The sequence below is a fragment of the Catharus ustulatus genome, chromosome 5, assembly GCF_009819885.2.
Source record: "Catharus ustulatus isolate bCatUst1 chromosome 5, bCatUst1.pri.v2, whole genome shotgun sequence".
Classification (NCBI taxonomy): domain Eukaryota; kingdom Metazoa; phylum Chordata; class Aves; order Passeriformes; family Turdidae; genus Catharus; species Catharus ustulatus.
The window spans coordinates 1,323,489-1,348,234 of record NC_046225.1 but is presented as its reverse complement, the minus strand read 5'-3'; the positions used below and the strand labels follow the sequence as shown (position 1 = coordinate 1,348,234).

At 49.8% G+C, this 24,746-nt stretch overlaps 1 protein-coding gene across 2 annotated transcripts in view; it reads right to left on the bottom strand.

The window, feature by feature from the left end:
• Positions 1 to 24,746, bottom strand: part of SHROOM3 (shroom family member 3) — a 103,752-nt gene that overhangs the window by 19,931 nt on the left and 59,075 nt on the right. For both annotated transcript variants that reach the window (XM_033061067.1, XM_033061068.1), the window contains exon 3: positions 4,398 to 4,526. In XM_033061067.1, coding sequence (XP_032916958.1) covers positions 4,398 to 4,526 — 129 coding nt within the window. The remainder of the gene's footprint in view (positions 1 to 4,397; positions 4,527 to 24,746) is intronic.

Genomic DNA, 24,746 nt, shown 5'->3' with positions numbered 1-24,746 from the left:
TAAGAGACAAAGTGATCCCTGAGTTGTAAATGCCAAGGCTGGAAAAAGAGACTGCTGGCTCCTCATGGACACTCCCAGTGATCAGAAAACCTGGGCATCCAGGTCAGGCTGGCACCAGGACAAATGGCTGGGAGCAAAGATACCTGGGGAATCAGCGGGACACGATGTAACGCTGGCATCTGGAGGGCAGCTGTGACACAGACACAGACCAGGGACTGCCAGCTCACTCTGGAGACTGGAAAAGCACAGGAAAAGGGATAATCTTTAATCCCATCCAGCTGCTGTTATCTGGGTGCTCCCTGTTGCTATGCTGGTGCCAGTGTTTGCAGATGGAACATGCCCAGCCCAGGGGGAGGCTCCTTGGTGGCAGCCCAGCACACTCTGGGAGCAGTCTGGGCTGCAGGGACCACATTCACATCTCTGAGGCTTTCACCAGGAACTGCTCTGCAGCTCTCTCATTAGGAAGAGCTGAGTGTGCTCTTCTCTGTAATCTCTGGAGATTATTTTTATATTGCATATGAAACAGAAACTTTGGCACTAATTCTACAGTTGAGTCAGTATCTGAGGCTTTCTTCACAATATAACTTAAAGGTTATCTTCTCCTCAAGGTCACAAATTAAAAACATCTAGAAAAGGGTAGTCAGTCTGATTCCTGTTCTTCACATACTGTTCCTTGCCAGTTCTGGAGCACATGTACAACCTGAGTGCTCTGCAAGCCCAGCATCCTTCAGCAGTGCAATCCTTCAGTGTGAAAAGGCCCATCTTCAACCAGAGCAAACAAACCAGCTTCTTCAAATTGCCATCTGCATTTTTCCACATCCTTAGAAAGCTACTAAGTGAAAGCTAGAGAGGGATGTTGTGGCTGATTAACCAGCCACTCAGGGTCATCAGTGCCCCAATAAACTGATCTTTCTCTACTCCCACACAGCTGATGGGAAGCTGTTTTCATCATACATCCATCCAGGTGGCTGTGAGGGAGGCTGCTGGAGCTGCAAGGGATAGGGATGGCTGGAAGGGAATAGCCATGGCCTAGCCCATCATGTGGGGAAGGGATGGGAGCCCTGCAGCACACACCATCCTCCTGCAGAAGAAAGGAAAGGTTTGGATGCAAGTGCAAAGCTTGTGCCTCCTGGATCTGATCCCAGGCACTGAGTCACAAGACAGAAAGCCAAGAGGGCAGCTGCCCACCCCTACCACGTCATCCTCACAGCAGTCAAGATTTCAAGCTGGTGATAATTCTAACCTAACAAAACCCACATGGCAGGGGCACTGTGCCCTGAGCCATATCCTGTGCATGCAGCAGCAGGATCTTTGTACATGGAGACATCCTTATCCCAGCAATTCCTTCCAGGGTGAGTGTGCACCTGCACCAGCAGAAAGCAGAACAACCATCTGAGTTCTCACTGGGACAGGCGTGTCTCTAAGATGGACACATCTAAAGGAGGCAGGAGCATGACAAGGAGATGTTTTCCAGACATCCAAACGTGCTGCAGCAGCCTCTCTCTTCCCATCTATTAGGCAGGAGATGAAGGAAAAAGTAAAGCACTCAGAAGCCTATTAGGATTTCCACAGAGCGAGGCCACAATCTACTCAAAGCAACGTCGCTCTTAATTAAGGTTCAGTCATGGTTCTAAAAATAAGCAGAACAGACGAGGCCAATTAGAAAGGAGTCGGACCAGAATGGCGTCAGCTCGGTGTGTCTTTCACTCAATCTCTCTTTTTAGGCTTACAGAGCCCTTCTGGGAAATTCTGGGGCAGGAAGGATCTGGAGTGACCTCTGTCCCTTCACAAGTTTGACTAAAAGAAAAGAAGACTCACTAGAAAGACCTGAAGTCTATGAAATGATGTTTCACATCATGGATCTTGGCCAATAGTGTCTCCTCATCTCACTGGGAAGCAAATCCCTGTGTGGAAGCAGAGATGACAACCATGTATGTGGATCTAGAGACAGATTTTTTTCTACTGGCTTTTCCTGACAGGAGTGCCCTCAGCCACAGGCTGCAGATGAAATGCTGGGATCACTCAGATGTGATGGCAGCTGTGAGCAACAGGCGCTCCTTCACTGAACTTAGGAACAGTCAAACATTGTAATTAATGATTATTGGTCCTGCAAGTCACACCTCTGTGTTATCACATATCTCTGGAACCCCCACGCTGTGTTATCCAAGAAAGAGGCATTTATCCAGTGGCCAGCAAAGGAAACAAGGAGTGCAGGGCTCAGAGCCGTGCACTGGGGCTCCATCTGCCCTTCACCCCACAGCAGGGCTGACAGGCAATATTTAGATTGAGCACTTTTCCCTACACAAAGAAAGGGTCCCACTGGCATTCCCTGACACTGAGCAGACACAGGCTTCAACAGGAACAGAGCTGATGTACACAAACGTCACTCCTCTTGATTACTGGGCTCAAGGACTTTGTCCTACCAGGATCTTCTGACAGCCTTCTATTCTGAAGACAGCATTATCAAGGAACACACTAAGTTTGATTTAAATTGCAAAATGAGGAGTATTTCAGATCTCTGTTTGGAGAAGTGTTTGCCACCAAGATAATCCATCTGTGCTGCTCCCACAGGGCTGCAGCTTGGACATGGAGAAGCCAGGGGAGCCTTCAGCCCGATATCTGGACCATGCATAGGCTACTGAGTTAAAGACTCTGCAACTTTGTTCTTCCTTCTATAATTTTACTCTGTTTCCTTTGCTGGAAATGGAGGAACAAAGAACAGACATGGAAAAGAAGTAGCTGACTGAATTACAGAGTTTGAGAAGGACTCTATTTTTCCCTGTCTTCTCCAGGGATTCACACCATCTCTCCCAGAGCAAGGGCAGAAAATCCTTCCCTGCCTGCAGCTCTGAAGAGCTGCATTGATTTACCCAGACTGATGAACCAGCCCCACGGGCTCAATTCAAATAATTTTTCCTCATTCTTCTCCAGTCAGTAAATTAGTTTAAAAGACAGAAACCCAAGCATAGCTTAGATGCTTTCACAACCCGATATCCAACACACAGCAACTTGCAACAGGAGAGACTTAGAAACAATGGAAGGAATGTGTTTTGCTCGCCTCGCTCGGTGCTTAGGAGGAACTGGGTGGCTGGCAGCAGGAGCGCTGCCCCGTGAGGCCGATTATCCCAGCGGAACGCGGCCAATGCGGCACGGCAGGTAACCAAGGGGATCTGCAGGCTGCAGCAGGGCTGAGCAGAGGAACTGCATCTGCTGCCTGGGCCAAAGCAAAGGCTGCTGAGTCTGAAACACCTCCCACAGGCACATTCTTACACATTAAAGCAGCTTCCTGTTCGTAACTAAAGCTCCAGCCCGGGTCACACTGAGATGTGCGGCACAGCCTCCAACACTGCTGGAAATGTCAAGCAAAACATTGGCTCTGCACTCAAAGGCAAATTTACCCAAGTGAAATGCTAAACTTTGGGGCTTCTGTGAAGATCTGCTACTAAATGGATGGGCAAGAAGGATTCAGAGAGGGGATATGGTGAATGACTCATTGTTATGGGGAGCTGGTGGATGTAGGAGAGCTCCTCTCCCAAATTCCCTGTGGGTCACATACCTGGGGAAATGCAGAGTCCCACTCCTCAGTCAGAGATAAACTTCTCAATAAAATCAGCTTGAGGAGGTATTTCAGCCTCTAAAATCTGCTCTTTCCAAGGCCAGGCAGGGTCAGCATCCATGATTGCCTACAGTGGCCAGAAGCTCCACTAAGGTCAGGGAGGTTGCTCCAGAGGTGCATCCTTGCTGATAAGATCAGAATGTGGAATTCCCTTCTCAGCTGCTCACTCACAGGCACTGGGCCACATTTTGGGCAGCTCTAGGCAATCAGCAGAGCTTCTTGGCTTCAATAAGTCAAGGTCTGGCCCAAATGCGATGCTGCAAATAGAAGCCATGCTTCGACCTCATGGTACAAATCTCAGAAGGCTGAGACACAAAAATCTGTGAGGCCACCCAGATTACCTCTGACTGATGCAAGAGGCTCTTTTGATGCCATCAAAAGCTGTGCCTGAGTAAATGATGTAGGATTTGGTCCTAAACTGTGTGGCCAAAGGAGGGCAGTCAGGCTCAGCCAACCCAGAGCAGTTCAGGAAACCGATTCCTGAAGACATTTGATCGTTCAAAAATGCAGACAGGTACTCTGAAGTCATGAATGCCAAACTCCCACTAAAACTCCCAGACTCTGAAGAAGCCAGGTGCTTTTAGAATGCCAGGCACCTGAAGTTGGGAACTCAAAGAAGACTTATTTCCTCTGAGATATTTTGTTCAGCATTTCTAATGACCCTTACCAGCACTGACAAAAGCCTCTGAGGAGAAATTTCAGCGCTCCTCCCCCTTGAGTGCTCCTCACAGCATCCCACCCTGTCCTTGCAGATGTTTCAGGGACACAAACACAATCTCACCTGGTCTTCAGCCGCAGCTTGACTCCTGCTGCCCACGGGGCTTTGCTGGGCTGGAAGTCAGCGCTCACGCAGTCCTGGCTGAGCGGGCTGGGAGACAGCTCTGTGCATCCCTGTGCTGCATGGGTGTCCCTGCCAAAGGAGAGCAAGGACATGTCAACACCTCAGCCCTTTTACACATGCTAAATCATCAGGATTTTAGCAAAGAGGGCAATGCACAGACCCAGAGGGCAAGGCAGGGGCACCAGGCTGGTTTTTAGAACGTGTGAAGTACATGTTGCAGGAAGCTATCTGCATCCTTGCTGTTCTCGCATCTGGGCAGTGCTTGGCTCTGCCAGTGTCCCTCAGGAGTGTTTTGGAGGAGCTGCTCAATCCCCCCTGCGCCTCTCCGGCCCGGGATAAGCTGGAATCGCCTCCCGCTGTGTGCTGAGCCCACATGCCGGCGTGCGGGGCTCTGCATGGCTGAGATGGCTTGGATGCCATTGCGGTGAGAGCCCGGCCGTCTTTGTGTCCGGCCGGGTCCTCCCCCTGGCCCCACGTGCCGGGCAGGAATGTTAAGCCTCGCATTGCGGATGAGATACAGCAGGGAAGCGCGGCAGCACTTTCACCTACATTAGGGAAAGCGACTGCTCCGGAACGGCCTCTTTTTTTTTTTTTTTTTTTTTTTTTGCTCACCCTGCTTATCTTCATCCAATTTTTACCCTAAATCCTGCTTTGGTTGCCTTTTCTTTGCAAGTGCCAAATCCCGTCCTGCTTTGTCTCTGCCAATCCTCTCCTCTGAGACGATGTCAAATCTCCGATCAAACTCTAAAGGTTCCCTTCCCTGCTCCCACTCCAGCCTCACTGCACACCAGGAGCAACATCTCGTTTTCTGCAGCCCTGGAAGTGCCAATATCCTTCAATGTTCTAATTCTCTTTGCTCACCAAGCTTAGCATGACAAATTAGCAATTTCCAGAGGGGATTTCATTGCAAGACACTGAAAGGACAGAAGGTCTGCGACAGATGAGGATTTAAAGGATTGTAGAGAATTTACCCATACAATTCTGTAAGCAGAGTATATTCACAGCTTCAGCGTTTGGAGAGCAGAGCCCTGTGCTTCCCTGCTCGTTTCCTGAAGAGCAGAGTTTGGCTCTGGCCAGGCCACAGCACAGCAGTGCTCCTGCAGTGGGGAAAGCTGCTCACGCCTTCTCTCTGGCCAGCTGTCTCTGAGGCAGCCAGTGACAATATCAGGGCTGGGAAACTGCCCTGTGCCAAGGAAAGAGTCAGCAGCAGCCTGAGGAACTGATATAAGAACTAAAAAGTGTCTACAGCTCCCCAGGAACCACAGCCTAGTGATCTTTCAGCACTTAGGCTTTTTTTCCTTTTTTTTTAAAAAAGAAAAAACAGCTTTTGAAGGATGCTAAGAAAGAGACACCAGAGGCTCTACACTGCTTTAAGCAGAAGTTTCTGAGTGAGTCCCTCAGCAGCTTGGGTGTTTCCCCTCACAGGAGCACCCCGTGCTTGCCAGCAAGCACAGCTTTGGGGTTTTACCTCACAGACACATTAATCAGTGTCTCCATGGGCTGTTGGGGGAACAAGGAAATGCAACAGGACTTCTTCCCGAGCCTCTTCAAAAGCTGTAACTGCAGAGCTCAGTGGTGCACGGCAGGCTCAGTAAGACACTGAAAACTAAGCAGGCACTTAGAAACAACACCATTAATCAGGCCCAGTGGGAACACCAGAGAGGAGGCTCCTTCCACCTGGGAAGCACACCCACGTCAGGGCCAGAGCACAGCCAGAGGGACGGTCCCCAGGCAGGGGTGTCCCCTGGGAGAGCAGGGCAGGGAGAAGAGCTGAGGCCAGCCAGGCTGCAGGGCTGGACACCCCCCCAAACAGAACCCAAGCCCAGCACCTGTCCTCCCCTTGCAGCTGCGTGTCCCAGCACATTTTCTACAGCATTTCTAAGTCAGGCAGCTCAGTCTAACAACCAGGAGGGTGTAAATCCCTATAAAGACTCTTCTTCCACCATAACATGGAGAGAGCCACTCCTGTGCAAAGGTGTTGAGGGCCTACCTTTCCTCTTGGCTGTGCTCACACCTTCTCCTTAGAGTGGACGTTCTCCCAAAGCTCCAGCTGCCCTGGGACAGCTCTCCAGCTCCCTGTGGCAGCACCCTGCCCAGTGGGATGCTCTTAAAGCCTGGGGCTGCATTTTATTTTGGGATGCTGCAAAGGGCCTCACAATTCCATAGCTAAAAAGTATCCCTGGCAAGGAGGGGCCTGCAGTTGTTCCTTTTGTTATCGTGCTGTTTCTGAAGCTCTCAAGTGGGAGACAGGAAACCCAGCACACACAGTCTATTTAAAACTCCTTTACCTCCCACCTGAGGCTGGCAGCTGCCTCTGAAATCTTCCCTTTTCAGCAAAGTTAGTGTTTAATTATGAATTGTTATTTATACTTGCTGCTTCCATAGTGCCTTTGGTATTTAATACCCCACATGTCCATGAGTGCCCTCTGCTCAGCTTTTCCCTCATCTAAAAATATGGCCTGCTTGGACTTTTCCTTGCTGCTTGCTTGACAGTGAGAGAATACAGTGCTAGAGATTAAGGGTTGTTTTCAAGGAAAACCTCCCTCAGAAGTTTCAGTGCCCCTCCAGAAGAAAGGCAGCACCTCCTGACCCCACATCCATCTCAACCCACACAGACAGCAGGCCTTTCCACAGCAGGCATCTGTGAACCTCTCCCTACTTTTCACCACCTTCTTCACAGCTCTTCAAGAACGCATGGGTGGCCTGATTTTATATTAATCAACTCCCCATAAGACTGGTTTTGCAGGGGCTGCCATCTGATGCCTGATGCCCTTCCTGAGCTGCCACAGTCCTTGCAGAACTCAGCTGCTGTTTTAGGGAGATCCTCTGACTCTGAGCTCTTCTGGCCACCTTATCTGCCTCCCGTGCTGACCTCCCGTTACCTGCATGCTTGGAACGTTTCACAGCACTTATCTTAACCTTTTGGGCTCCTGGCTCTTCCTCCTCACTTTCTTCAGTCTTCCTTATCCTTATTTACAACCTTCACATTCCAACACAGATGGGTTTTCTAAAGCCAGCCTGGACAGAAAGTGTGGGTGGGTGCCTCTGCCCAGCAGCTCTCCCGGCAATTATCTGAGTCTGCAGAGATCATATTCTTAATTAATTAAACTCCATGTTTCATAACAATAGTTCCCTGAGTAATGGCAGCAGCATAAATCACTGCTCCCACTGAGGAAATGATGCAGTGCAGGCTCAGCTGCCTGGCTCTAACTCCCAGAGAGGAGACAGATTTTGCACAGGGAAGTGGCACAAACCCAGCTTTGTCTGCTCACAGCATTTCTTTTCCAGGCAAACCGCAGTACAGCTCTTCTGGCTGCACTACCATCCTGTACTCTTGGCTCAGCTGCCTGTAATTCCAGGGATGAGTCTAGGATATACCATAAACAGCACCTGGAACTATGTCTAGAAATTAACTTCTTAAAAAAATTCAGAACAGGTATTTTTTAATAGTTCCACCTCTTGAAGCCATGACTACTGAGTTTAAACCAGCACCTGGTTTGCTGCCACAGTAATAGATGACCTGAGTCCCAGAGGATCCAATCCCCAAATGTTAACTGATTTAGTAATTTTTAGTATCTTGTTATCTCTAAATCCAGTGTTATTCTAGAAGAGAGAATGGAGGTTAAATCCTCATTTTTAAATAATTTGGGAGTATTTGTAACCACTGACGGAATTAAGAGCTATTCTAGACATATAGGTGCTCACACAATGATGCTTCTGAAACCCAGATTAAAGCAGGGAACTCTTCTTCCAGCTTCTACAGCTATCTGTAGGCATTTCCTGATATTCTTCGCTTTGTATTAAATCAGAAGCTAAGAGGAAACCCCCCTGCACTACAGAAACAGCCAACAGCACATCACAGACACAAAACTACAGAGAAGCAGCAGCAAAGCCTAGCTGGGCTCTGACAGGCAGGAAGGAGCCCAAGGAGTTAACACTGCTGGTTTATCCTCATGGCACCCCACGTTACACAATGCCACAGGCAGCCTGAGATCCCCAGCTCAGCCCAGTGACACAAGGAGAGCTGGGCAGCTTCACCTCTGGCTCTCCTCATCCCGCAGGCAAGCCGGAATTACGTCTCCTTGGGAATGCAAACGCCACCTCCACGGCAAAGAGCAAGCCCTGCTGCCTCCTCCTGCTGTCAGGGAGAGAGGTGCAGGGCAGGGAGGGACCACACTCACTCATCCCAGGGACAGGGACCACACTCACCCCAGCACCGACCTTGGCTGTGGCCATGCTGCTCGGCAGATCCTCGCACTCCGCCCGAAGTGAAAAGACTGGACTGCTTACGTATTTCTTATTTTGTTACCTCCCGTGGCTGCTCCAGAAATAGCCTGTAATCCACATCTCTGTCACGCTCCCAGAATCTCCTTTAGCTGCACTGCAAGTGCCCCGTGTGTCAGAGCACTAAGGCCCAGGTGCTCTCCTGTCAGCAGCAGGGCCTGCACGGGTTTGTTACTCTGTGCTCACAGGACCCCTGAGCCACACCAAGAGCCAAGACCAAGTGGAAACGTGGACAAAACTTCTAATGGAAAAAGAATTATAAATTCCACCGAAACCTCTCACACTAACCATCTGTAAAACTCTTGCAAGAAAAAGTCTCACTCCCTGGGTAAAACCTCTAGCTCATGGCTTACAGCATTCACCTGAGATGGGAAACAGCCAGGTTTAACTGCACAGTCTTAATCAGGCACATGAGGAATTCAAGTCTGGCTCATGAATCCAGAGCACAACAGGCTCCACCTGTGTAACTCCTGGAAGCACATTTTCATGCCAAGAAGAGCAAGACAGTTTGAAATCTCAATAAGGCTCATTGACATGAATCTTGGGACTGAATTAGGCATTCCTTCCAGAGATCTGCAGCAAGATCCAAGTTCTCAAGTAGAAACAGTAATATCCACGTGTAGGATTTCAGATGGGTCAGGAGAGCTGAGGGAAAAAAACCAAACCACGCAACCCAAATGCATTCAGAGTGCTGCTGGCTGCTGCCTCTAAGAAACAGGACTACTTAATGCACATTTTCTGTACACATCACAGGCACATCCACCCTGATATCTGGTAAGCCAGGATTACTAGAGCTGATCTTTGTGCCATAAGCCAATCCCCAAAAGGGAAAAGAAGAATTTTCCCAGGAACAGTGCAGAGGGGCTTGTGCTTTTCTACCTGCACAGGCCATTGCTTGGAGGAAATTAAAGAAACCCCAGGATGGCAGATTTTAGAGGGATACATCCCCCATTCAGGCACCCATCACTTTCAGCCTAATGGCTCCTACGTGGAGATTCTGAGCACGCAGAATTCCAGGGCAAAGCAACAGAGGCTGAGAAGTCACCTGGAATTAATCCAGACTCACAGCTTTCCTCCTCGGAGGGCTCTTCACTCAGGCAACTCCCACTTAAACAACCTCAATGAGCGCTGACCTTCAGGTCCACCGAGAAAGAATCGGGAGAATGGAGACCACGTTTTCGCCGTGCAACACTGTCTAGTCCTACTTGTCCAGCATTTCTCTGGCTTCCCCTTTCCCCTGGGACTGGAGGGGTTTTAGCTGACCTGCCCCCAGTCCCACACTCTGGCCGTGCTGTGTTTGCACAGCCCCACACAAACCAGCTGCTCGGCGCCGTACCTGTTTGCAAGCAGAGAGCGGAAAGGAGCCCTGGCATTCATTTGGGTTCCTCACTTCATTGGCCAAGGGATCTTTGAGAAAATGAACTCCCTCTTTGTCTGCAAGAGAGCCCTAATCCCCGTTTTGCCCTGGAGGATTACTGGGTACTTAGAAAGGCACTCACATGCACATTTTTGGTTGGTGCCAGCTGCATTTGCGCCCACAATATGCAGCGTTCCCTTTGGTCTTTAGCTTTGACAATCAGCATTCCACTGCACCCAGACCTCGACCCGGAGACTGCCACCCTTTTAAAGCACCCTAAATCCACGCTTTCTGAATTGGGGGCCTCCCCTGCTTGGCATGAGCAGTTGGCCCTCGGAGGCAGCTGGGCACGCAGCCCCACAGCCCACAGTCCTTTCTTGTGCTGCCCAGCCGGTGTCAGAGCGCACAGCTCTCTGCACAGTCCTGCCAAAACGACCTGGATCCTGGCTGGAAGGAAGAGCCTGTAGGGCTCAGGCATTAGCTTTTATCCCTAGTGAATTCCTGGCTGTTTGTAATAGTGGTTTACAGTTATAATCTATCTCAGCTTGCTGTTTGTGCCCCAGTACCACCCAGAGAGCCTGTTCCCAACGTGTGCTCCCTGCAGCTCTGGCCCAGATCCTCCTAGGACTGTGGCTTAATTCGGGATGAAGTTCAATGGAAGCAAAGGACTCTGAAGCAGTACTGACTTGAGCAGCACCTTGCCAGCTCAGGGGAGATGTCACCTTCTCACCCTTTCTCTCCCAAAGGTGACAACTGTTCTGGTCTGTCAAAAAAGTGGTGTGTGATCCATCCTGCAACCCACCTCTACCTGCACACAAAATGCTCTCCTACACACCTTATGCTCAAAGCTTTAACCCTCTCAAAAACAGATCCACCTGCATACTGTGTCAAGACAGGAGTAAAACAGAAAAAAATGACAGTTTCATTCTTTTATACCCCACAACTAACAGGACTGTCCTACAGACTTGCTCTTGACCATTACCAAGCATCTCTCGAGGTTTTTCACCTTTGGGGACGCTGCAGGATCAGCTTGGGGAATCAGAGCATCCCCTCTCCTGACAGGCTGTTCAGGACCAGGAGGCTGTGAGGCCATAAAACACTGGGATCAGCTCTCCCTGCTGTGCATCAGACCTGTGGGGCAGAGGTGCCTGAGATGAAGATGATGCATGGCACTGCTCAGGCAATTAGGAGGGTCTTTAACCTGTCCCTGTAGGGGCCAGGGCCGCCACACACAGGTAAATCAGCATCCTGTGGTGTCCCCACACTGAATCTTGTGGATCTAAAGTCCTTCTGATAAATGATAACATTTAACTTCTCTTACATTACACACACCAAAGCACAAGCTGGCTCCAAAGGACAAATGTAAGCAAAACAAAAAATGCAACTGCACCTCCTAGAAAGAAAAGCATCACAACAACAAGGAAGGAAAAGTCATACTCTCATAACATAAGGATTAGTTTGCATTTTAGGGTCTGGGAATTAAAATTATTCCACAGGAAAAGCCCACAAGCCCTCCATGCTGGAATAACAGTTACATTCACAGCAAGAGATGCAATCAGCAGAAAGTATTTCCCCACAGTTACTCTTGTTACACTCACCCTTCAGAACAGCGATGTTTTCCAGCTACAAAAGGGCCATCCTAGGGGTGGCTGAATGTCAGGCAGGGGTGTCCCACCTGGGACCTGGCCATAGGGTGCAGCCCTGAGACCTGAAAGGCAAGCCAGCCTCCACTGGGAAACTTCTCTGCCAGCAGCCTGGAGCTGGGACCAGGCTGCATCTGCTGGTGCAGCTCCCAACATGTTCCATACAAACCAAACTAGGTCAGTTCAGACCAACAATTTAAATGGTTTAAAGCTAAAGATTAAGGGAGTGCTTACAGGAACTGTTCCAGTGGCAGATGGATGAGGTCTCTGGCACTATGAGCAAGTGGGGCATTAATCTCTTCCGCCAGCACAGCTGGATCTCTCCTCCTTGCCAGCATTGGTGACACCTTGCACTTCAGGGAACACACCCTGAAATTTTAGCCCAGCAGCTCTCCTATGGAAATATGGATGGTACCAAAGTGCTGCAACAGTGGCTCAGCTGATTTTTGAAAACTAGGCTCAGTGATTTGTACTAATGGAGTGACAATGTGGGGGCAGAAGGAAGCCTCCTACTCATTTATCACAGGCACAGTGGACACTCAGCACCAAAAACTCAGGTCTACAGCAGCTGAGCTGTTTCTCAGCTCTCTCTAACCTGATTATCTGCAGTGCTTCCTGGTATTCCAGATTTTAATTGCAGTTTCTTGACGGGTGGAGTGTACAGGTCTAAATCACCTTTAAAAGTGTAGCAATGCCTAATCCTCAGAATATGAGCTACTCCTTATGAGCTGCTTCTCCATCCCACACACCAACCTCTTCCTGGACAAATTCCTGAACACCTTACTCAACACAGCATTCCATTCACTTCCTGGGGATTTCAGCAGGAGATTTGCCCGAGTAAGCAGTGATGATAGATTGAGTAAAGAGACGAGGACTTGGCCAGCTCAGTGAGAGAGCCCAAGGCAAGTGACAGAAATGCTGGCTGCTAAGCTAATAAATATCTGTTTGTCACTCCAAATATTTTTAGCATCTGCCAATCTGGCAGAGATGATCTTGGAGAAGGATGAGGGCTGCAACCATGTCAAGGAACATGAGATGAGGGAGGCCCCTCTCGCCTGGTCCTGTGCCTCAGTGCATCCCCACTGCTCTCACACAAACCCCCCAAAGGGGCAATAGGCCTTCCTGACTCCACTCCCCCCAGCAGAGAGCCATTCTAGCTGATCAGGAGTCATCTGCCATCCTTCTGCTGAGGAGACACCACCAGCATCCTTCCTGTACACAGCCCTGGGTGTAGGATCTCCTCCATGTGCCCTTTCACAGCTCTTGGGAAACCCAGAAACCCCCACTTAGCTTAAATGCCTATCAACTTTTAATGGGACTTTCCTTGCTTCAGACCCGTCTTAAAAATGCACCCCAAACACTGCAGCAGCATGAGCTGCATTTCCCTGGAGTATCTGCCCCAGAGCACACTGAGGAAGCAGAGAGGAGAGGAGAGGAGCACTCACAGCACTGCCAAGTGCCAGTCTGACCTGAGGCCTTCACAGCAGTTAGAGGTCAACAAGACATCAAAAACTCTTCTTCCCTCTCAAAGGAAGCCACACCTTGGCTAGGGACATGCAGTGATTCAGAGTCACAGCCTGGAAATCTCTGCATATCAACAAGAAAAAAGGGGAGCAACACATATCCCCACTCCCAGCCTCTCCTCGTACACAGCACACGCCGTGACATCGTCATTACCCCGCCCAAAATGGAACCTGGGCACAGCCAGTCCCAGACACAAATTCAAGTCACAAGTGCCAAACTGGTGGGGAGAGAAAGCAGCAAACCCAAAGCCCATTAAGCAGCCATCAGTGTCAATATTGACTCCTCACAAATCAGGGACAAGTGGCCTAATAAAGAGTGTCAGGCTGAGCCTGGTGAGATGGAAGAGGAAGGGAACAGACAGACCTAGGGAAAGGACATGACATTAATCAGCATCACCCCTACAAACCCTTGACACAAACAAGGTAGTAAACTCAGTAGCCACTTAGAAACTAAGCTCCTTTTTTGCTTCAACAGTGCTAGCCCTCAGTTTCCAGCCTGGAGGTTTGGCATCCTTCACAACAGAGCCACGGGGCCCCATAAAACCTTTCCCTTTCAATCCACCTCTCAACACACACCTCTCCCTGGCGTGGCTGAACCACTCCCTCCCCAGCACAGAGCACATCCATCCAAGGTCTGGCCTGCAGGGAATTAAGCACTCCAGCCAGGGGTGAGTGGGCTCCTAGGCAAACAATGTCTGCACAGGAAGACAAACAAATCAAACCATGATTTCACAAGGCAAACTCCTTGGCTGCAAGAGTCACTTCAAATATCCCAGCTTCTCCTTCTCCCTTCCAATCATTTCTGCCCCTGGGGGGTGGTATAGGCCATTTACTTCTCCCTAGCCTGGATGGGAAAACACAGTATTGGACAAACAGGCTCCAGGCTTGGTATTTCCATCAGGGCTGTAGCTGAGTTTTCAGAGCTGTGCCTCACTATAGCACATATTTGCTCCCATTTACCCAGGGAAATTTAAGCTGCCATAGCAGGACAAGGGTGCAGCCATGGTGCACGGGGCCCTGTCCCCACCATAACTGTTATAACCAGTTATCATCACGTCCTTTGCTTAAATTAGGCTGAAATGGAGTCTGTCTCCAGCCTGGAGCCCGTCTGTAAGTGCAAAGGAATCTGGGCATTCTGCAGCACACAGACAGGATCAGGTCTCTGCTGGAGAGCACTTGGCCTGGCTATTTTTATTGTCTCCCTGAATACTTGTCTTCAACCGTTTTGAGTTGCTGAAAGAATAGTAAAGATGAGATTTTTTTAAAAATAACAGACACACTGATAATCCATAGGAACCATGTCCTTTTAACTTTTGGATGTTTCTCAAGTCTCTGCCCTTGTTGCCAGGATGCTGAAGGCACAACATGATGAAATCTAATCAGGGTGAAGTGGGCTGGTTTCATTTCCATCAAATTCCTCTTTCAAAGGCATAAATCTACCCTTCTGATCCCAGCCTCTAGAACTGAGCCAAAACAGCAGTTACTGCTACATCAAAAACCCACCCAATCCCCCTCCCTCACGAACAACTGAAATTCCTCATGCTTCTTTAAACCCAAGGACATTGCCACGAATTCGAGCCCTGGTGCAACTCCAATGTAAAGGATTAGGGAAGTGGCTCTCATCTGAGCAGAGGCAAGCATGCAGCAATGCAGCACATCAAGGGCAGTCAACATTTCACTCTGGTTTAACTTGGGAACAACCTCCTAAAGCACAGTTTCAAACACAAAGCTCTTCTTTTCCACTGACTGGAGCACCCTGAGATACTGAGCAGTGTGGCTGCAGCCTGATCCTGCTGACCATAAGCCATTCTCCACTCCACACCCACTAATGTCCAGCAGCTTGCCAGCGCCAGCCACAGTCACTCTGGGCCTGAACAAATGTTAGCCAAGTGGGAATCACACAGGGCACTATAAAACACCCTGTTTGATGTCATATCCTCCTGGGTTATTTACTTACACTGCTGCTGGGGTGAAGAAGCCCAGGGATGGGATGGACCAGCCCCCACCGTGCTGGCTGCTCTGCAAACACCAAGTGAAGGATGGTTGCTCACCCAGGGAGCTGACCATTAAAGCAGGGTCCAGCCTAACTAAACAAATGCAGGAAGGATGTTTTCCCCATCACTGCTCTTCCCTCTGCAGCCTTCCCAAGTCCATCTGCTCACTGATGCCAGCTGCATCCTCCTGCTTGAGCCCAGCTTTTCTCCCACTGCTGCCAAGAGCTAGGACACTCTACAGAGGGAGAAGGGCTCTACATCACCCTGCTTTTATTCTCATAAAAAAATCTGTTCAGGCCTGCTGAACACAGGGGCATTTGTGGAGGCCCCTGGCTGCTGCAGGACCACAGCTTGCCTGTCTCCCAGAGGCAGGGCTCCCACGTGCCACGGCAGCAGCCCTCTCTGCAGAGCAATGCCAAGTAGGCTACAGCTGGTCTTTTATGTCCTTATTGCCTTTTGAGCAATGTTTTATGGTTAAACTTCTGGCCTGCTGACCTCTGCTAGATAAGCCTCTGTGATTATTAAATGAACTTTCCCTTAAAATTTACAGTAATCCTGATTTCAGTCGAACTGAACTTCCCTCTTCGATTAAAGAACCAGAGGTGCCAAGCACCATTTAATGTGGGCCAACAAGCTCTCAATCCTCTAAATCCCCATATAATGGACATGCAGAGCACCCCTCCCTCTCCCACTTGTAGGCTGGCCTGGACTTCACCTCTCTCAGTCAAAGGAGTTTCAGGGCATTGATTCTTCCCTACTGTTGTTTCTGCTGGTGTGGAGGAAAATCTGGACAAGCACCTTGCAGGAGCAGAGTCAGGCCCCCCTGGCTGAGCAAACACAGGCAGCTGCTGAGCTTCACCCCTCTGCTGACTGGGCTAAAGATGGCTCAGGCTGGGATGAGAAACCAACGTGTTTTAATGGGTGCTGCTGGTGGCACCTAAAGCCAACTAAATTTAAGGCTGGGTTTTTTAGGCAGAACAACATACAGAGATCAGAATTTAAAAAGCATTTTAGCAGGGAATGAGAAAAGCAGACCTTTGGACCTTGTGAGCAGAAGAAGTAGGGGAGAAAGTTGGAGTGAAGGCAAATGAGTTCTGTAGGTCACGTTTCTCCCAAATTTACAAAGAAAAATGCTGGCTAATAGTGTTACATTTGAATATAATTCTCTTCTTATCCATTTTAAGGAGCCTGTGGGTCATTCCAACCAGGTGATAAAACTTCTCAGCTTCTGTCTCGGTATCTCGTTGCAAGGTGCCTGCCAGCAGAACTCCCTGCAGGAACACTACACTGCTTACTAAAACATGTGCCACGGAGAGAGCGCACACGAAACCTCCCGCTGCTCTGAGGGCCGGCAATTCCCTCCAGGGACAGAGCAGTAAAGAGACCCTGAAGCACCGCAGCTCCTGCCCAGCGGATGCTGCAGCTTCGGACGTGTCCGGGCAATCACAGCACAACGACGGCGTTCAATGGCACCTGGAGAACCTCTCCGAGCAATGAGTTTCACATGCGGACAGCGGGGAGCGCGGCACGGCGGGTCTCGTCCTGCACCCCTTCCCTCCCCGGCTGCTTCTTCCCAGCATCCAGAGGCCCCGGAAACACCGAACAAGAAAACAGCAGCTGGAAGGGGAAGGGGCGGCCGCCCTTCTCCGGGACACTCCGCCGGAGCCCGCCGGGCTGCGGGGCCGCCGCCTTTTGTTATCCCGGCCTTTGGAGCAGGAGCGCGCCCGCCCCGCAGCCAGGCAGCCCCATCACGGCGGGTCCCGTCCCCCGCGCCGCCTCCAGCACCGCACTGCCCGCGCATCCCTGCTGCGGGACATCATTCCCCTCTCCGCACATCATTCCCCGCTCCGCACATCATTCCCCGCTCCGCACATCATTCCCAACTCCGCACATCCCCGCTGCCGAAGCGCTCCTCCCGCAGCGCCGCACTCACCGTGCCCCGGGGCTCGCAGTGGCGCCGGGCGAGGGCGCCGGAGCCCGGCGGCGCCTCCGGCCGCCCCCGGCAGGTGCCGCGGCGGGCAGCCCGCCCCCGGCACCGCCCCGCACCGGGGCAGCCCCCCCGGCTCGGCCCCGCAGCCCGGAGCCCCCGGCCAGCTGCCCCACCCCGCCGCATCTCCGTGCCCGCAGCGCCAGCACCAACCCCGCCGGGCGCACATCTCAGCCCCGCAAAAGTCCGGTCGCACCTTCCCACAAAGCAGAGGAAGTTGTGTTACTGCTGCGGTGGCTTTAACAGCGTCTGCTGTCACCTGCTAGGTGCGTTTCATTCTGGGCATTTAACCAGCAAATGAGCTATGTGAAATTTAATTTTAAAACTGTTGTGTCTCACAAAGGAAGATGGGCAGAGCCAAGATAAATAAACCCTTTCCATTTCTTGGAAGAAAACCCTTATTTGTGTCAAACACAAGAAGGTGTTCAAGTTTCAAGTAAGAATTTGTACTTCTAATGCCCTGTTTTGGGCTGGCATGAAACAAGCACGGAGCTCTCCCAGAGCCAAGCTGGTTTGTGCCTTGGGAATTAAAGTCTTCATTTTCCCGTTCCCGTGGTGACAGAGTGTACAGGTGAAATGAAATCCATTTCTGCTTTCCCACCGTGCCCCTTGCCATCCTCCTTCCTGTCCTTCTGATGCCAAACACCTGCCTCTCCCTTGCTGCTCTGTACCCTCCTTTAAGCCTCCTGGTTTTTTTCTCTGGTAGCTGTTTCCTCTCAAGAGGTGGCTCCATGTTCACCCCGTTTTTTTGGATTTGCATGTGGATGTGAATACAGCGCCTGCTCCTGTAACAACCCCTGAACTCAAACTCCTCTGAACACTGCTGGCAGCACCAGAGAGCCATGCAGAACCAAGAGGGCAAGTGGGGAATGTGAAGGAAAGAAAACACCTTTTGAACCCTAAGAGGAGTTGCTGGAAAAATTGCTCTTCACAATGTGAGTATCTGGAATATCCAAAAATAACTTTAAAAAAATCCCTATTTTATATAGAAAGAGACCGGTATTTTATAGAGTGAGGGAAAGGGATGGGACCTTAATCTGAGCAGGAAAGAATCCCACTCCAAACATGCTCTTTACTAGAGGCACTGGCCTTCCTGAAGCCATTTGTTCACCCACTGTTAAGCTATCATAACATGTTACATAGATAATTTTACTTCTGTTTATATGTAACTTTATTCTGACTTAGCTTAAAATGGTTCCTGTTGGTCTCATTTGAACTAAAATCTCTATCAGGTGAAATAATGCTCAGCAAGTGCTACTTTTCATGCTGATGTCTCTCTCCCTACCTGTACACTCATCAGCAGCAGCCTGAAATGTTTAATACTTTGTCAGCTGCAGAAACCACAGTGATAAACCAGAAAAAACACCTGAGGTGAGGTTACAAAGGCAGTGAGCATTACTTCTGAGTCCTAATGATGGAACCCATCATGAGGTGGCACCTCTCAGCAGATTAAGGGCCATTTCCTGCATTTTTTTTCACTTGTGCTTCCTAGGGAGAATATTTGGTGTGTATAAAAGCTGGGGTGCTGTCACACAGCTGTCCTTGAGCTCTCTCAGCTGGATTTCCAGTGGGGACAACAACAGACCCCTCCCATGTACGTGCCTGAGGGGATGCGTCATCAGGATGGGTTAATAATTTCAGCAGTTCTACATCACTGTCTTGTGACACAGAAGGGCAGGTTTGGGAAGCAGGATTAAACAGCCTGGTAATAAGGATGACTCAGGAGGTGCTGCCTTCCTGTCCCCTGTCACGGCAGGAGACCCTTTCTGATCCCAGCTGAGCACACCCATCACCCAGCCCACCAGCCAGAGTGGCCCTGCTGCCAGCAGAGCTCCTCTGTGCAGATGTCACCCATGGCTTTTGCTATCACCTGTCCCAAAGGCATGGTTTCTCCCCTCTCTGCCTGGAAAGCTACATGGAACACTGAATATTCCCACAGCAGCACGTGCACTGTACGTCACCTGCTCAGGATCATTCCACTAGGACCCAGAAGGACCCACGGTAATTTGCTCCATGAAATGACTCCAGATGGTTTTATTGATATTTTAAACACTCTAAGTGTACTTTGCATCTTGGCCAGCTATTTGGCAAGATCCCGAGTGGCAAACAGGGTCACAGGCATTAGCAGGCAATGAAGCAAAGTCCGGCTTTGGGATGTGATCACAAGAACCCATGAGCGCTTGTCCTTCTGCGATAAAAACAACAACAAAAACATTGCCAGCACTAGCACAAACCTGAGGCTCCCCATAACCTTGGATTATTTACTGAAGCATGATTAGGATAGCACAGGGACTCGCCCTGAGGCAGAGGACAGGCAGCTAATCCAAGTGGGAATTTACTGGGAGGGATCACAACAAGCACACAGCGCTGACCAAACCAAGCCTTCCTTCTGCACAACTTCATCCCTGCTGCCCTGGAGCAGCCAGCACAGCACAGGGAGCTCTCATCTCACAGGGGCTCGGTGTCCTGGCTGGAATGCCTCTCTGGCCCTACACAGATAACCATCTCAGTCACACCTTGGCCTTTGTGCAATTCCCTCCTGTTCCTGCTTCAGTGGAAAACTGTTCCCTGCTCAGGTGGAGCAGCCCCAGACGGCAGGTCCTGTATGGGACAGCACAGCTCAGCTCCCACTGAAATACCTCCAGAACTTTTCCCAGCAGGAGCAGCCCCTTCAGGGCTGACTCTGGAAGGAAAAGCCCTTCTGTACATTAAAGAGTGTCTGTAACTAAGCAGGATTTCTCCACAGGGTGACTCTTGTGACACCAGTATCAAGTATCATATCCTGCAGGGGGTAAGAGCCAGGGGGGAGGACTCAGAGGGCTTTTCAAAAATATTTTTTTTGCAGGATTTTGGTTTCTTACTTGGTTTGCTTCCAATGGCAGTTTAATGCTATTTCAGCTCAAGAACAGAGGTCATATAATCTCCCTCAACAATCATGGGTCTTTTGAAGTTTTCCTCTGTCCTGCTGGTGCTCTCATTGCTTTGAGAACTTGGACTTACAGAAAACCTGAAGAAATCAGAGCTGGACCCTGCAATGCCCAGACAGATTCCCCACCTGTGTCCCCAGTTGCAGCAAGCTGCATTGGAAGCAGAGTGAATTATGGCAGAGACAGATATGAGTTGGTGTCTGGAAGATGCAGTGAAGCCCTTGCCCATTTCCCACCTGGACCAAAAGCATGCAGGCAGTTTCACTTCAGCTCCCACGTCACAGCAAACAGGCAGTGTACACACTGCTGCCATCAGCTCCAGAGCCTGCCAGCTGGGCTGGAACAGGGACTGAGAGGCTAAAAACTCTGTGTACACACCACTGTACATTGCCTTTGTTTGGGCATTGCCTTTGTTTGCCTTTGGGAGTAGATGGAGACGCCCTCAGACTATGCACATGCACATCCCATCCCTTCCCAGAGATGACAGGAACATCTCTGCTGTGGGGGACCAAAGGACTCATCCAGGAGTCCTTTCTCTTTTGTTTTTTCTAGTCAGTGTTCCTGTTCTCCACCTGCATGGCTCCCTGGCAGCTGGATGCCCTCTGTGCTCCTTCTCATCCCACACCTCCCTGTTTTCCCAGCCTCTTGCTTCTGGGAACATGAGCTGCTGGACACAGGGCTGGGATATGGCTGCTCTTATCCAAAGGATGAAAAGAGAATGTTAAAGAGCTCCAAAGGAAGCTGTCCTGTGGCTGTTCCTGGTACCCCTGGCTTGCTGGGCACTGCAGATGCCAGGCTGCAGCACAGCAGGGCCCATGCTGCATTTGCTCAGGCAGCTGGTGTGAAATGTGAGGCCTTTGTCACGTCTGCTGGGGGAGGAAGGGAAGGCGTGGGATGGACACAGGAAATTGGGTTTTGAGATAAACCACGGGCTGCATTGGAGAAGGATGATTTCCTTTGAGGAGTGTTTGCAGGGCTGACCTACCCACAGACCATGAAGAGTGAGAGCACAGAGGGGCTGGAGGCAGGGCCATCAATCAGGGGAGAACAGAACTCCCAGGGAGGCTCGGGTTTTCCAAAACGTGCCCAGTCGCCTTTTGGTTTGGAAAACTTGAACCATGAGCTGTTCAGAGCCAGGACTCTGAATCCAAGCCTGTAAAGCTGGGAGAAGTTTAGAGAAACTCCCTGTCTTGGCTCATCCCCAAGTCAAATTAACTTCTGGAAGGTGAGGAGGTGTTCAGATAAATATCAAATCGCTCTCTAGTGGGTCAAGGCCATTTTTTCCAGTGAACAAAAAGGATTTTTATTGGATCTCTCTCACACTGCATATCTCAGACTGAACTTAAGATAGCTGTGAAAAAAAAATCAGAATAAGGAAGTCCAAATCCTGCAGCAATGAATAAAACCCATTATTAAATTTCCTCATGAAGACTTCACCCAAATAAACCCAATGAAAAACCAGTTTAAGATTAAACTGAGTCTGGATGCAAGAGGTTTCAATGGAAGTTCATTGTTATGAGAAAATTCTAAGGGGGATTTGGAAAGAAATCACACATTCCCATGTGTTGACTAAGGGAAGTTAATTCCTAGTGTTTTTATTCAACTATCCTGTCCTCTGCACTGAAACTTTCTACACTGTGCCCCTAAGTTTGCCCTTGGTTTTCGGTACTGCAGTCACTGTGAGCACCCTCACCCTGTGTGGAGATATCCCTAAGAAATACATCATGATGAGGCATGAAGAGGAAATAGCAGAAGGCTTCCTAAACATTCCAAGGAGAGGAAAAGTGCAGAAAAGAGATGTGAATCCACTTTTCCTCCAACATCCTGAGAGGTGAAAGGAAGGCAGAGAGAACAGCACTTTTCTCTGGCTGTGAAAAAACCCCTCCTTCCTCCTGAGCTACTGACAAAAAGATTTAGGGAAAAGAAGAGGGAAAAAGGACATTTGTACAGCGAAGAGAAAAGGGAGAAGGCTTTGAAGACCTAATTAACAGACTGTCCCAAGTCACTTCAGTTCAGCTGCATCACAAAAGTCTGACAGAGATCCATGGGACCACAACAACCTGCCCAAGAGAACAAGACACTGTAAACAAAACCAGTCACTCCAAAAACCCACCCCCTCCAAATCCAGGGGGTTGGGAAGGGGAGGAGGCTGCAGCTGAGGGCTTGTTTTCCTGCTCACTAATAAATTTAGTTTACAGAACCTTTTGTGAGTCCTTTTTAAGGTTGTTTGTTGATTAAAGCGGCAGACAACAAACTTAGCCTTAATTTATGCTTCTTTAAACATTTCAAGCTTGGGGGGGTGCTTTTTATAGGAGTTAATGAGGCAGAATAGGTTCTTTAAGGGGAAGATATTTTCTCACCAAATTAAAAGCTGTATTGAAAATAAAATAATGAGATGAAGGTGGCTTTTCTTTCAGAAGTAAATAAATCTTGGAGAAGGAAACTTCTCACGCACTTGGAACTGTCCTTATCGGAGAGATCTGAGAACAGCAGGTTCACAAGATGTTCCCACTCTCCTTTTTTTTTTAATTTATTTTGCCTTCTTCCTTTCATGTAAACAGTAATAAAGCATTACTTGCTCTCCATGTGCAAACAGTTCCAGCATGTGAGAGGCAAGGAAACACTGGGAGCAGTTATGTGGCACAGCAAAACAGTGAAAGCCCAAGGCAGGGCAGAGAAATGGGCCACACTGGGCCACCTCAGACACCTGGGAAAGTCTTAGAGTAGCTCCCACCAAGATCCCAGGTCAGGCTGAATTTTCCCAATGAAAGCTTGCCTCAAATCTACTGCATTTTGGCAATGTGATGTAGCAGCACAAGGAAAACCCAGCCCCAGGGTGGGCAGCTACAGTGACAGCAGTAATCAGCAGCGGATGTCATTGACTGGGGACAAACAGGCACAACAAGGTCCCGATGTGATAGGAGAGCATCAGCCCTGGCTCCTCTTGGAAAAGGGGAAGAAAGGCTCCCTTTGATGGCAGCTCCAAGCACACTGGAGGAGATAACCCTGTTTGTCTTCGCCGGAAAGGCAGCCCCAACGCCGGCCTGGCAGGGACAAACTGGTCTGTGCAGTCCCTGCACACACAGCTGCACTGGGGGCATTCTGCTTTTCACTGAAGTGTCAGTGTTTTCTCTGCAAAGAAGCCCATCTCTCTGGCTTATTCCTTACCAAAAGGAAGTGGGATGTTTGTGGTGTTGTGCTGAATGATCCCTGCTGTATGGGTAAGAGCAGGGCTGAGCCTGCTCTGGAGTACAAATACAGTGTTTTCCCTTCCATCTTCCCATCCTTTCCCAGCCGTGAGCAGCCTGTAACTTCTCCCAGGATGCTGGGAGCTTTGCAGGAAGGCTGTGCTCACCCTCCTGCTGCTGGCAGGCTCACCAGGGGTAGGGAAATCCAGTGCACCTGTGGGAAGCTGCGGCAAAGCCGGTGCCTTACGCAACCGAGCAACAGTTCACCTCAAATTTCAAAGCAGTTGTAAGACTCAGCACCACGAGGAGGGGATGAATGGGGCTGTTTTCATATCTGCCATGCAAATGTCTGTTAGCACAGCAATGTTATCCCTTGTTATCCGCAAACAGCGGGATTTTATCCGCCGGCCTCCCTCTCTGATCATGGAAAATGTATACACGGGATAGTCAAAGGAACCTGAGCCGCCAGGCAGCCACTCCCCGTGAAACCACATACTGCAGCAATGAGAAAAGGAGCTCAACAGGCACCAAAAAGTCAACACCCAGGGGAATTCCAGCCTTTGGTAACGGCTTGGGAAGATCGGCCCCTGCAAACCCAAATGCTGCGTGGAGCTAACCTGCAAAGCAGCTGTGAGAGAGAGAGAAATCAGCCAGAGAATGACTAAGAGAGTTAAAAAAGAGAAATTATGTGCTCTTCTCTCAGTCCATGACAGCACAGCAACAGCGCCCTGGCTTTAGGTGCAGCCACGGAGAGGCAAGGAAGCACTTCAGAGGGAGCAGGGAAAGCAAGGAATGCATCAACAGCTCTCCACAGAGGAGTCCCCAAAGGCAGGCAAGGAGAAGAGAGCATCTCCAAACAGAGACTTCCAGCTGGACTGAGGTGTCAGTGTCTGAAATATCAAGAAGAAACATTTTCAAGCTGTGAGCCAGCCAACGGCAAGCAATGGGATATGAAGATAAAGCAGAGAGACTCTAAGGGCTAAAATCACATTACTGGATGAAAGCATCTCCAGCATGTTGGAGTCTGGAGGAATAGGAGGCAAAGCTTCTCCATTAACTCCTCTGCTCTGTTGTGCACATATCCACAAAGGGCAGCCTGAAATTCTCCAGTACACTGAGCATCAGCTGGGAATGTTTCATGTGCTCTCCCACTGGAAATGAAATCTAAATAAAGGGAAAATCCCTTTAGGTGCAGTGGACATGATGCCTGCTCCAAAGCTGATGAATGGAATGGAAAACCTTTTGCTGAGCACCTGTAGCTCCCCTCAGTTATGCACCTGGCTGCAGATACAACACCCAAGAGCTCTGCTGGCTGTGGAGCAACAAAATTGGGCCCATGGGCTCAGAGGTCTCCCAGGGACTCCCTGCCAGGTCAAGGGGCTGGAC